The following is a 15,411-nucleotide window of genomic DNA, read 5'->3' as shown; positions in this document are numbered from 1 at the left end:
TTATGGAAAAAAATCTAAGGAACAAAATGAAAACTCTGTTGAATTTTCGGAACATCTAAAACAAAAAATCAAAGAAAAATTAGCAGAAATAGTAAAAGGAAAAATACGATTTTTTTTATCCAAATACTTTATTTTCAAGAACTTTTCGAATCTAGATAAAAAATCATTTTTTACCATTATTTTAAATGTAAAATTGCAGTAAATTTATTTTTAAATGTTGTTTAAAATGTNTTTTTTACCATAATTTTAAATGTAAAATTGCAGTAAATTTATTTTTAAATGTCGTTTAAAATATATATAATAAATCTGGATTACAATTAAAATTAATAGCATAATATGCTGATTTCTACAGCAAATTTGTATTTATTATTATCATAGCACCAATTGATTCAACTGTATAACTTTTTAATTTTGAATTATAATAAATACACTACACTAACATAAATTTTAATTATAAAGATATAAGATTGTCTTATAAGAGCTAAATTGGTTTAACCTTAAAATAAATATATATGAAATTCCGCAAATAAATAATTTATAACATTAAAATAATTGTGTTAAGTATAGTAGCTAAATAAAAGTTTGAAAATTTGGTTAGCCGATTTGTTAGTTTAATCGATTTTAGCAAAAATCGATTTTAATTGATAACAAATTTTTAAGACTAAAGTAACCATGTTCACCTTGTTCAATTATAATAATTTAAAGTTTTAAGGTGACACTTTCACAGCTCTGTGCTCGATATTAAATAAATACAATATTTATAAAGTTAAATGATTGCTAATTAACTAAAGGTACTTGGCAAAAACAATATTGTAACATGATTATAAGTTCGGGGACGGTAATGATAAGGCCGTATTAGACAATAGTTGTAAAGAGAATAGGTAGTATAGTGATACAATGCAAAATACAATTTTAACATTACCTGACTAGTTAATCACAATATATATATATATATTTATTTATACTCTCGAATAAAAAGTTAACGGTGGTGTTTGTAACTTTAATACTGGTTAAACTTAATCGCAATATGCTTAAAAACTACAATATATAATAATTTAATATGACAATATTAGCGAAAATAGTAGATAAATATATATTTCTAACAATAATTTAGTATTTTCTGGTCTACATATAATAAAATAACTGTGTTAGTCTTGAATTTTTATGTTTGAATTATATAAACTATATACCTAATAATTTAATACTATGATGAAATTATTAGGTATGTTAAGGCACAACGTGATATTTGATTTACCATAACAACAATTAATAAATAAAATATTTATGCCGAAGCTAACAATATTAATAATAATAATATAAGGAGATAAAAGCTGGTCGGTAGATCGCACTTAAGTAGGAAACAGATTTTGTGACATTCACCTATGCGCAAAAATACTTTAATAATATTTATAAGATGTATTCGTTTGTTTGACACGATGTTCTTGGTAGCGTTACATAAGCTTTTGCTTAGCACATTCTGGGCAAATGATGTCTTCAGCATCAGTGATAAAGCCTTTACCGACTAAAGAAGTTTTACATGAGGCGCAAGTGAAACAATCATTGTGCCAATGACGATCTTCAAAAGAGATGAATCTTGTGCCGCCGATTCCTGAATAAGTATAAATTTTAATGTTAGAATTTATAACAAAAGCAATATGCATATGTATATATGACGTAAAAGTGATTCAATAATGAATTTTTAGTAGCACGTAAAATTATCTTATCTTAGATAATATAGTACAACTAAATATCTTGAAATCTTAACGTCACATAATTGACCTTAAGGCCTTCATTATAAACTCATCATCTTATAAATAAGTTATAAAACTACTCCTATTAAATGTGGCAAAAAAATTCTGTAATACCCAACACGATAATGTTACTCATATAATTTCAATGGGTTAACAACAAATTTTAAATATTTTATATGATATACTATCATATAAATAATTAAATATCATATCACATCATAATTAAAATATTATAATAAATATTTTATACAATGTACAAAACTTTATCTAAATCTAAAAGTATATTATACTTTTAAGTTAAGATAAAATTTTAATTTTGCATCTCTGTCCTAAAAAAAGATCAATAATTTCTTACAGAAATAAAGTTAAAATAAAAGAATAAATTCTTTGAATCAATAGTAGTACCTGTTATTGGTTTAACACATGCAGTGCATCTCTTTGCAAAGAGCTCTCCAAAACAATCGCCACAGTATGGCTTTTCCTCTCTAGATGTAAAGCGTTGTCCAGCCAATGAAGTACTGCAATTGCTACATGTAAAGCATTCCCTATGCCACGGTTCATTTTTATATGTCACGCCGCCACTAGTTATAATCTAGGAGTAAAATAATATATTAATTATAGATTTTTGGTATTTGAACCTTTTTAATTAAAAAAATATACCTTGTCACATTTGACACAGCGGGTCGAGAATTTTTCTTCATAACAAGTAGCGCAGTACACTTCTTGTTCTCTAGGGATAAAGCTTTTAGTTCCAATTGGTGTTTTACATACGATACAAGCGAAGCATTTCTCGTGCCATTGCCTAGTTTTGTATTCCATCTTTTTTGTACCTACGAAGAAATTAAAAAGATTAATATTGATTTATTTATTTTTCCTTTGGAAGCCTTTATAATATAATATTGCCCTAGAATTTATGTAAGTCCATTGAAAAAAAATTTGATCCTCATTACTATTTAAGAAGTATTAACATATGCCACTACAGACCGATACAAATATAGCCTTTTTTAAAAGTTTTAAACGAGACGTCTGATATAAATTCAAAAGCGTTATTATTTATTCGACATAAATCTAATTAACGAATTATGCCAGATAGAAAGGCATTGCGGAAACAAATGATTAACACAATATCAAGATCATATTTACAACCATGATTTAATGAAAGGTGATTTTGACAACTAATGGATAAATTTTCGCCCACAGTCGATATATCCCACGCGGTAGCGTTAAAACTGATACCAACAAACAGGACTAGACTCGCAGTATAGAAATTTTTTCCTTCTGAGGGTCCTTACCTCCTACGACTTCTAAGTGAAAGAAACATCGGCTACCTACGACAAGGAAGAAAAAAGACCTAATTGTTTACTTATTGAATACATCTTTTTTCAGCTTGCCAAATTTAATTTCATTAAAATATGGTGTGGGTATTTCAAATTTGATACTATAAACGATGATGTGTCAGCAAACCCAAAACCCACTCTCCCGAATAGGAACATTACTAAGAAGAAGCACGTAACAAAACGAGTAGTTGGTAAAAATAAGACGAGTCATACAGCTGACCAAAAATCGACACGTATTACCTCTACCTTCATATTCATGATGAACGAACGTTGTTCAAATCCATACACGAATCACATAAAATCATTAAGATTATGATTTCTGGAAGGTCATAGATGATCAATTGTTATACATATATGGTATAGAATTTTTATTCCAAGTCTTTAGATGACAAAAATACTTAAAAACAGTTACTGTTTACACAGCTAATCGGATAGCTATAACATGTGTTTTTCCTTTCAAATTATTGTTGTCAAATTTGAGCTTCAAACGCCTGTAAAATTCATATCCAAGGACAAAAAATATATTAATGATAAGTATTTTTTCTATATATAAAAAAAATTACTGCGTTTTAATCAGATGGATTACATCCTAGACAGACAATAAAAAAAATCAATTGTTTAATGTTGTCGGCGGAAACACAAAATGNAATTGTTTAATGTTGTCGGCGGAAACACAAAACGTTTGAAAACAATAGAACCACTGCAATTACGCCCATGATAAAGTTATTTTAATAAATTGCGCATCTGTATCAAGGATTTAATACTGATATTTAATAAAATAATTACAAATTGTTATTTTATTAATTATCTCAATTATATACTTGAGATTATGCTTCTCTCGCGATTTAGTTTTTTTGACATTATAATTAAATGGTCTTCTGTAAATATTAAAATACTAATGAATAGTAATTCATTATAAATTAAGATTTGATCTAAAATTGTTGAATTACATTATGAAATTTACAATGACACATACACAACTAAAAATAAATTTTAAAATAAATGTGATAATATTAATGTATATTTCTTGATGAAATTAATTTATTCTACTGGACTGATAGTAAAAATTAAATGTTATATTTTATCGGACGAAAATCTAAATTAATTGCTATTGATTAACTTATTGATTGCAGTTATAGTAAATGCATGTATATCAATTCCAAGAGAAATTTATAGTATGATCAATAAATATATTTACATAGTTGTAAAATGCTCAAAATAGTTTCAAAAGTTTGGGAGTCTTCAATAAAAAATTTGATGTAATGAATTTATTTAAATTTTTTTCTGCACCTCAATATTGCAGCAATTTGCAATTAATTATTAAATTGAATACATTTAAACATTTTACAATTCAATTTTAAGTATAAATCAAATTTATTGATCAAATAATACCTGGTGGGGTGGCTTTAGGATCACCTAATCTGCAATCCCTTTTAAGCGAGCATTCGAACATCTGGTTTTTTATTTTGGTTTCAGGACTCATGAGAAAATCCGGTAGAAAAGACGAGAGGATTGCGACATCCTCGTTGGGATCCCTTTTTGGGGTGATGGTCTTCAGCGTAATTTTACCGAACTTACTGGTCATAACGTCCGCCGGCATATTTGCACCGATAGTGTACTACTCGCGACCGATACGTCAATACCTATACTATACACTACAAGCTAAACGTTAAAAGTACAATATCAACGTTGACCCCTTCCTTTGATCTAACGACCTTCCATCCTGCCCACAGCCCGGAGTGCACCTTTGGTTATTATCCATTTGTNAGTGTACTACTCGCGACCGATACGTCAATACCTATACTATACACTACAAGCTAAACGTTAAAAGTACAATATCAACGTTGACATACCCCTTCCTTTGATCTAACGACCTTCCATCCTGCCCACAGTCCGGAGTGCACCTTTGGTTATTATCCATTTATTTATTTTTTATGATTTTTCATTTAAAGACAATCAAAAACTCATAAACCGTATATCACAGGAACTACGTTGAAAGCGAGACGATTTTGGAATGAGACAGACACGCGTGACATAACAGATATTCCGTTTTAACCAACGACAAAAAGCCATTATCTTGAATATAATGATAACGCGCATTTTCTTTGACAAAACAAAATTTCGTTGGCTTACTTATCTTTCCGGCCTTGGGTTTACGACTTATCGAAAATGCACTCAACAGCAATGCCGTTGCAGCAGCTATTATATTATACTATATAGTGATGTCATCTCTCCAAGAGCACTTATGTTATTTGTAGTATATTCATACGCGTATTCTATTAAAGTTTACTTAGACTGTCAAATGCGCCCACACATGTTCCGTTATTATTTCATATTTCTCTACATTAGCTCGAATACTATACACGTCCGGGAAGAAGTTACTCATTAAATACTTTATTTGGTCAACTGTATATTGTATGCATAACGATGCAACACACTCAAACCGAATGAATTGATATCTTAGCATTGTAATTTCTTTATTTGTATGTAATTCATGCGTTTGAAATAACGAACAATTAATTTTATATCTTGTCCGTATCATATATCAAATACGTATTACTTAGTAATTTGCATGTAATTAACTGTATATACATAAGAAAATTACTAAAAATATCTGAAAGTAGTTCTTATGCATATAACTCACTTTTATAAAAATCAAAATAACCTATCCAACAAACGATCAAAAGCATAAATGTTTACTTATTTTTATGTAAACTTAAAGTGTATCGCACAGTTAATTTCTTACGTTATTACAAATAAAATCCAAAATCAATTACAGACACTTTAAAATTAAATAAAAATTCAGCGCCATTTCAAAAGTCGAGAGGTAAATTGAAGTAGAGATTTTTTTATTCATTTCCAATAAAGCATGAAGATATTTTTTGATAAAAAGTAAAATGTATAGAGAAATGAGTGTGAAAAAAAGTGTGACTCAATAAATTCAAATACCTGCACGGAAAATATCTCCACATCCATCGCACCTAGCGGCGAATTGAGAGTCATAACAGTTGCCGCAGTAAATTTTATCTGTTTTAGATCCAAACTGTTTGTCTACTAATGACATGCGACATCTGCTGCACAAGAAGCAAGCTTCGTGCCAATGTTTGTCCTTGTATGACAAATCCTAAAAATACATTCAAATGAAATTAGTAATATTTTTATAGCTTATTAATTTATTGAAAATTATACCTTAGAATCGATGCCAATGGTCTTTTCGCATTCGTCGCAAGCGTTAGCAAAAGCTGTCTCGTAGCACTTAATGCAATAGGGATGATCATCACGAAGAACATATCTTTGACCCGTCAAAGACTCATCACATTGCCAGCAACAAAAATGTCCTGAATGCCAATCCTTGTTCATTGCCTTGGTGTATTCTCCACTAAAAATTAACTGAAAACAAAAATAAATAGAAAATGATAAAACAAATTTCAAAAGTAATAATAATAATAACATAACTGTATTAGTACCATAATGTGTACAAGTAAAAGCAGGATTATCTAGTTAAAATTTTTAAATATATCAGTATGCGTTTTTTTTTCAATTTTCGTTCAATTTGCCATTTTGAATTTACGAGAAAACGCTTTGATCATTTTTTTTAGATAAATCTTATTTTTAAAATTTCATTATATTTTATAATAAATAACTGCAAATAGTTCATATAAATTTATTTCGAAAATCATTTGATGAACAAAAATTTAATTTGAGGGACATTAAAAAATACTTTCTAAGGTTTTGGAAGATAGTCAATCCTACAAATAAATTACTAAATTAGTATTATGCGAAAAATCTTTGATAACTATGACCGTGACTATCAAATTATTATTATAATGATAGTCACGTAGAATGAACACTATACTAGTAATTAAGATAAACTTGTAGTATCAGATCAAGTTGCCTATTCCATTGTTCTTATAATTTTTTTTTTTTACAATTCATTCTCCAATACTACGGAATTTTACTATTTCATAAGTAATTGAAAAATATTTAAAAGTGCTATTAGAGCTTTTAGTTGAATTTAGAGTACGAAAATTTACAAAAATAAAAAAAAAGTCGAGTGAATTTGGTAGGTACCACACCCCTATAAAATGATAGTTTTTCACGCAATGAAGATATTACTCTCGAAAAAAAGTCCCTTGACCTTTACACTCTAAAACACCACATTAAAAAATCGTTGCGTTCAACACTTAATACTGCTCATAAAATTACAACCTAATTTTTTTAAATATTTAATTAAATTTCATTCTAAAATTACGTGAGGTTAATTTATAGAAAAAAAATCTACTAATTCATTTGTTAAGGGTTAGATATGCTTTTATAATAAATTATATGCCATTTTATACGAAGACTTAAAAATCGAAAAATGTATAACTCCAAAAACACGCGAAAAATATAATAATATTAATACTTTATTCCGTCAGTTTTCCATACGTCAAAAGAGTATGTCAACTAAATCTACAAATTTATAACATCAAGTCGTTTATTTGAATAAATAAACTTCTTTAATGCATTAAAACATCAAAAATTGAGATGTTTAAAACCTACCCCTTATGGTAAACTTAGAAATAATCATATTAACTTTTTATTTATGATGAAATTTTTAATTTGAAAACATTGAAACACTTTTTTTTATAAAAATAAACAATTAATAAAGAAAATTTATAAATGTTATTCATTACTCAAAACTATAAATAAAATGTATGCATTTTTGTCGTCATTCTGTTTTTAATTGATAAAAAATTGGATTTCATTCATTATAACTTATCAATTGAAAAGATAAAGTAATAACGTTAAATTTAAATGTTAATTGTGTATGACATAACATCAAAAAAACTTTTACATAATAAATGACACTGATGAACTGATTATTAGAGAAATAACAATATTCCATGCCAATAAGTAACCTCGTATATCTGATAGGACTAAAAATCAATAATTGGAACATTTCAATTAAATTAGTTTTATACAAATCTATTTCTTGTAATACCAAATTTACGTGTAAATCAGTTTTTTTTAATGTTGTAGTTTTAACATACAATTTGTAAGAATACAATAGATTTTTATTATGTGTTTCTTGGTGGTGCTTGTAAATTAGTTAGTCAAAAATAATAATTCCTCAAGATACGAAAAAAAAGAAATATTTTCATACGAAAAAAAAATTGTAACTTTTGAATCAAATTCAAATAATAATCCTATAATCAGTTTTCTACTTATGAGATAATATAATATTCCTAAATACATAAAAAAATTCTCAATAAAATAGATGAATAATAAAAAATCAAAAATTTTAACTTGACGCTTAAATAAATATATGAAACGTAAAAATTAAATTAATCTAATCTCTCAATGGTCTAAAATTTGTCTTATACACTTAGGCTAATATCTAATCATTGATAACAATCAAAACAAAAACACTTTTTATATCTTTTAGCTGAAAGTTATGCTAAATTTATTCATTATTATTATAAATATTATCTTATTCTTATTGGAGTATGTTTAACTTAAAATATATATATATATATATATATTAATTATTCGTTTTAAACTTCAATATCTAAGGAAAAACAAAATGGACTTACTATAAACTATATTACTTATATATTACACCATATTCAAATTGTTAGTACAAAGACAAAAGGTAAAATTACAAATACTGACAACTTAATGTATGATAATATAAATAACTTTGATAATTTATAAGATACGGTTAATTGAGAGTATTAAAAAAATCTTTTTGTAAATTTCTTACCAATTCTTATCAATAATGACAAAAGGTATTTTCCACATAATATTTATAAGATGAATATGAAAATAACTTTTAAATTAATTATGACATTATTTAAAAAGTTGAAAGTTTAATGAATTTAATATAGAAAACCCATTTCCAATTATTATTAACAATTAACCCAAGGGAATTGTGGAAAATACCTCTTGTCATACCCATTTTCAATTGCTGGACATTCATTCTCCTTATTATCAATCTCGGTGATAGTCACTTCCCCTTGATCATTACTCTCTCTCCTTTTGTTAGAAGCGGACGTGGTTTTTTTAGTCTTTCGGACTTTTTTCTCGGTAGTCGTTGTGAACTGATACTCTACATCGGCCATTTTATAAACGGTAAAATGGATTAAAAAGAATAGAAATTTAAAAGCTGATAAAAGAAAAGAACTAACAACGTTTAATTATTAAAAAACCGAGTAATTCAATGCGACTGGGTAGCAACAATCTCACGTACTGACTGTGAATGTAACACTTCGAACGTTACAACATAAGCAATTCACTGCCCCTTTACAGTGGGAGAAAACAATCCGCCCGAATTCTATTTTTAAAAAAATTCTAATCTAATGAAAGTTTATGCAGGAATTATAGTCCATAATATTTCTAGACAACGTCGCTTGTCTTTTTGCAGTTCTGTGTTCCAATAAGAAAGTTGTTATTAATCCCTAGCAAATAATTGCACACGGCGTGTGTAAATCTGAGTGAGATGTGTACCTACCCGCCAACATTGATTCAAAAATTTTATGAATAAGGAATCGTCTCATTTCTACACACGATTGTCACAGAGTTGCCAAAACTAATTTCTTCATTAAAATATCCATCAAATTCAACAAAATAAGATGTTCAATGCATACATCACTAATCAAAAATAAAAATAAAAATAGAATTCGTACAATAAAACATGATATCAGTTTATTATAACTCAACATATCGTGTAGATTCAATTTACTCGATAAGAATTATTATATTTTCAAAGAAATATTCTTGTAGTTTCCAAATAAATTCTATAATATGAAAGACTATATGGTTTTATGTCAGTTCAAAGGTCAGGGTTGAGAAATACTTTGGGCGTTCACAAAAATCGTTAGTAATTATTAATATTTTTTACTCTTGAAACTAAATATAAAAATTACATTTCCATAATAAAATCAAATTTTCTTTAGTGTATTCGAAAATTCTAATAATTTATAAGCAATCAATTAGATACAGTAACTATCGATTTATTTAGATCTATTTTAAGAATTATAAAAAGTAAATGGTTGATGGGAAAGAAGAAAATTAAGCTAAAATATATACTTCACACATTGCCTATCAGTATTTGTCAGTTATACTATCGGTATTTTTTACAATATTTTAATAAAAAAAAGAAATAAAATAGGAAAAAACTAAATAAGTTAGTATCAATTAAATAAACATAAATGTGTACTGACGACTTGAAAAATATTTCAAGTCTCATTTGATACGATATTTAGATTTTTCCAGAAAAAATAATGATTTATTGTAATTTGTCATATTATGTTTACTAAAAAATTAATTGGAAAAAATTCTTACGTGCACTTATTCTCAAAGTAATTATATTTGACGTTATACTAAAAATCGAGTTATAAAACGTATAACATTTAATTTGAATATCTTTATAAGCTTAATAAAATAATTTCAAAATATAGTTATGAATTTATAATTGCTAAAATTTAATTAACAAATAAAGTTAAAACGATTCAAATAAGGAAAACATACAAAAGCGTCGTTTCACTTTGTTCGATATATGTGCATTATGAACACTACACGTAATGTAACACTATTTAATTGTACATTTATAAAAGAAAGAATAACTGCGTGTAAATTTTAATAAAAGTTAATTACTATGAGATTTCTAAATAGTTTACGCTGGTTTTCAAATAATAAAATGTTGGAATACCCAAAATGTGTGGCAGCGTCAAACAACGTGTAGTATGCACACAATGACAAGGTAAAAATGTTATTATCCACATTTTGTTGCATAATCGACGCTGAAATTTCTCTAAATCTTATAAGATTTAATGAGCCCTCTAGTGCAAAAATATAATAATAAAGACGCTAAATATTATATTCCCTATTTTAAACTGACAACTCCTCAGTACATATTTATACAATAATTTATATTGTCTTTTATGATGTATGTTAATAATAATTTTCACTTCCATTGGAAAATATTAAAATCCAATTCTAAAGTAATGAATAATCCCTTTTTCTAAAGAGTTCCAATTTATTTTTACAAAAATACATTTTAAAACTACTATTTTACTTTGAAAGGAGACTGTTATTAACATATTATAAAAATAATATCGTTATTGAATGATAATAGCTGTCATCTAAGGTTGTTTTGAATACCCTTAAGTGATCTTGAAACTACTCAATGATTAATCTGGATTACTACAATTTTAAGGACAATTATATTAGATTCTGTGCCAAAATACTATAGTGCCATTTACTTTTTTTGACAGCATTCCATTTCTTCATTATAATTTAAGAAACTAAATAATATGTTATATATCTATTTTTCAATATTTCATAATTCTTATTAAATAGATAAATAAAAATAATATGTTTCGATTTTATTTTCGAAAGTTATTCCTAAAATCTACCCTTAAAAATGATTATTTTTACAATGAACTTGACATTTACTATAGTTCATAAAAATAAATCATAATTTAACCAGTATATTTTTATCAAAATTCATTATTTTATGAAAAAGTCGGGTAAATATTCTTAATAAAACACATTTTATATAAAATAAATAATTGGCTACCAATATTAATTGAAATTTATACAAAGCGACCAAATTTAACTAACTTTTAAACATATAATCCAATTTTAAATATACAAATAGAAATAAAAAAATTATATTATATTCTAAGCCATTTTTACTCCTAAGCATAATTAATAACATAATGAAGCATCATCCTATAAAATAATATTAATTAATTATTAAAAGTTTTGTAATCAAACAAAATTCTTCGGTAAATATTTTTTGGATTTGTTTCTCAGTATGTTGTTTACTAAGACAGATTGTTAGGGAACGATATGATATTAATACATTAATAATGTATACTTGTTTTTCAAAAAATAAATAAGTGAATAAGTAAAAATATTATTACATTAATTACTTGTAGATAATGATTTATTAGTTGTTTCAATCTACAAGTTTGTGGGGGCTCAAGATCATACTAATCAAACGCCAACTATTAACTAAGAAATAAAACGGAAATCTATAATCGAGAAATAATATTAAACTTCTTATAAAATTTTATAGATTTCACCAAAAAAATTGAAACATATTTAATTTTAAAAATTATTTAATCTCAGCATTTAAAATTCTATTTCTATTTTCTCTATTTAATATAAAATCATCTGTTAGTATTTCATATCAAGTTCGTCATCCAATTACTGTTGTTTAAATTGTATCTTAAAATAACGCTTCTTCTAAAAAATGAAAATTTAAAAAAAATAATTAAATTAAATTGAAAATTATGATTTAAAATCTGATTGATAGTTATTTTTTATATTAAATAATCATTCAATTACGTACATTCGATTAATTAAACTTCTTCTTTTTCCTCACCTTAATCCCAACTACTTGGGGTCAATTAATTAAATTGATTACATTGAAAAAATTAATTGAACAACTTATTTTTATAATTGTAGTTTTGTTAACTCCCTAATTGTTATGCAATAATATTGCTGATAACTTACAATCTGCACAAAGAACATTTTATGTAAAAAAAGTAAAACAAGAATTACTTCAATAAAATAGTATATTTTCAGAAAAAAATTACAAGAGAACCATTAAAATTTCAAAGTTAAAGAGTACTATTATACAATTTTGAATTTATAAAAATTACAAGGAATCTAAAGTGAGCAAAAGAAAAATAATTCATAAACATAAATTGTATTATTAAAATTAATTATTATTGAAACCTGATACGCGCAATGACTTCACCAACTGCTGCATTTAAATTCACTTGCATAAAACAGAAATCTATAGTAAAATAATTATTTGCACTCATAGTCGAACTAATAAAAATACTTTAAAAGTCAACATATATCACCTAACACGTTGAATGTATTTTTTAATGTTTTGCATTGCAATACAAATCGACTTATATTTATATTTTATATTTATTAAATGGATAATTAAACAGCAGCTATTAAATTTTACACAGATCCAACTAATATATGTGTCAGTATCGTTAAAATCGTATGAGTGATCTGTGGTTACACTTATTTTATAACCGGTGCCAGCAAAGTTTGGATTCAATACAAATGTGTCCTTTTGATTACAATTAAAGTAATTAAACAGTAATAAGAATTTTTAAATTAAAATCTTTTGATTATATTTAACAAAAATACAAGCCACAAAGAGTATAATGATGTATGATAAATGAATAACTGAAGTGAACAGAAGACTATATGAACATTAAATCGACTTTGTTAAAAATATCCCTCATAAGCTCTCAGTTTTCAATATAATTAGAAATCACTTAAACCACGTTTATAAGATATATAACTTCATTGTTATTGTGAAAATTCACTTAAATAGTAATAAGGAAATTTCGTATACCACAATAATAAATATACAATAGGCGATTTTGAAAGTAACTCAGTTTGTGAGACTTGTAACATGTGACGTGTTTCGTTGAACGTTTGATCATTACAGGTACTTATTGGAATATAAACATATTTGCTTGATTGAGTTTATTTTTTTCTATCAATTCCTTTTTAAATTCTAAAAATACATAATGATTTCATTCCGAATATAATTCAACAATAATGCATCTCAAGATTCAAAGCTCACACTTTTTATGTTAATATGAATATTTCAAAACACTTCAACGGAAATAATTATATTTTAATCATATATTATTTATTACTCTCCGACGAGTAAGATATTAATAGGATTTCATTTTCTTATGATTTACAGATGTAGTATATAATTTATAAATTTATGAATATTAATAAAAACGAATATTTTTATAGCGAGATAATAAAAAAGAAATGCTTGTGAATCACTCAACCAAATGCAATCACATTTTTTAATTTGATGTTTAAAATGATGAAATTGATCATGCATATTATGAGTTTATTATTTAAATGGTTGAAAAACATTTGAATATCTACTGCGTTTAGAGTCGTACCATCCCGTCACCAGTGCACACGGCACACACTAAATAATCTGCCAAAATTAAGCTCAAACGAGGGGGAGGAGGATCAGCTATTTTTGGTCACGTTTCCAGCATTATTCTGGCCGAGAGAATTAATAAAACTGTGCCAAAGATCAGATCCAAAAATAAACCATAATAAACCAAATATATTAAATCACTTTTGAATTCCCAACAACAATATTTTTATAAGATCTTAATGAGCTTCCAATCACTTTATTGAACTTGCGATTATACTTTCAACAGATTAGCACGTTATTTTCGGGTACTTAAAATTATATTAATTATCATAATACATAAGTATTCAATGAGTTTTACTAAAAAATTCCTAGCATCAGTTTCAACTTTCGATATGTTTTGATATTTTCAAAATAGACTTTTTTCAACTTTTAGTATGCATATTTGAAATAAACAATCATTTATACTGTGTATATTAAGTAAATGAGCATTAAAATAGAAAAATATTTAGTTGCCATATTGATATTTATGATAAAAGATTTCTGAAAAAACATTTTTTTTTTAATATCTAAAATTTAATGTTGTGTTTAAAAAGTTTTGGACAAGCACACTTCTTAAATCAACAAAATTAATGCATACCAAATTTTGGGAATATTTCAAAATAGTAGTATTCGATTTGATCTTATTTAGCATTTTTATAAGAAATCAAAAATTTGTTTATACTTAACTAAGACTTGAAATATTTTAATAAATTTTCAAATTTAAAATGCATCAATTAATACATCATGAATATGTGTTAATATTATTTTGACTAAATTTTGAAATTTTAAAACTTATTATAGTGTTTACAACACTTTGTATAAATTAAAAGATATTTTAAAATAACATAAATAAATTTAGAATAAAATAGAAAAAAATATTATAAATCATACATAAATTTCAAGATGTAAAAATAATTTAAAATTTAATGTTGTATAGGTAATAATAATAACAAATATGTTAATGAAAATGTTCAACTTTATTAAAATCATTTAGTTAATCAAATTGTAATGTTATTTTATAAAGTTTGTTGTATTATGTATTTTACCATCAAGTAGTTTAAAACTTTTGCAATTATAAAAATTAGTGATATTGAAAATGAGGTCAATGTCAAAACTGACAAATAGGATAATTTTGAAACGTACTAATTTACTAAAAACTCTAAATTTATTTCTTGACGAACATTACATAATTAATATCATCAATTTACGTTTTGTGGACTTATTTTCTACGCAATAAATGACTAAAAAGCATTTGCCAACATCCTCTTAACAAAATATTTACTTCATATTTACATAGTTACATGCATGAAATACACAAACAAAATTTTAATGTCTAAACAAAGTTCCCACA

At 25.7% G+C, this 15,411-nt stretch overlaps 1 protein-coding gene across 8 annotated transcripts in view; it reads right to left on the bottom strand.

Moving 5' to 3' along the window:
• Positions 1-388: 388 nt before the first annotated feature.
• LOC126895769 (four and a half LIM domains protein 2) overlaps positions 389-15,411 on the bottom strand; it is a 39,903-nt gene continuing 24,880 nt past the window's right edge. For 6 of the 8 annotated variants that reach the window (XM_050667979.1, XM_050667975.1, XM_050667980.1 and 3 more), the window contains exons 6-10: positions 6,278-6,478; positions 6,038-6,212; positions 2,412-2,581; positions 2,157-2,343; positions 389-1,609 (exon numbers count right to left, since the gene is read on the bottom strand). In XM_050667979.1, the coding sequence (XP_050523936.1) occupies positions 1,452-1,609; positions 2,157-2,343; positions 2,412-2,581; positions 6,038-6,212; positions 6,278-6,478 (891 nt within the window). In that variant the 3' untranslated portion in view covers positions 389-1,451. Of the gene's footprint in view, positions 1,610-2,156; positions 2,344-2,411; positions 2,582-6,037; positions 6,213-6,277; positions 6,479-9,013; positions 9,341-15,411 lie in introns of those variants that run through there. The other 2 variants (XM_050667981.1, XM_050667982.1) reach the window with 2 other exon arrangements.

This window comes from Daktulosphaira vitifoliae, unplaced genomic scaffold, assembly GCF_025091365.1.
Source record: "Daktulosphaira vitifoliae isolate Bord-2020 unplaced genomic scaffold, ASM2509136v1 Scaffold_1, whole genome shotgun sequence".
NCBI classification, from domain to species: domain Eukaryota; kingdom Metazoa; phylum Arthropoda; class Insecta; order Hemiptera; family Phylloxeridae; genus Daktulosphaira; species Daktulosphaira vitifoliae.
Note: the sequence above shows the minus strand (reverse complement) of the source record. Positions and strands in the feature narration are given on the sequence as shown.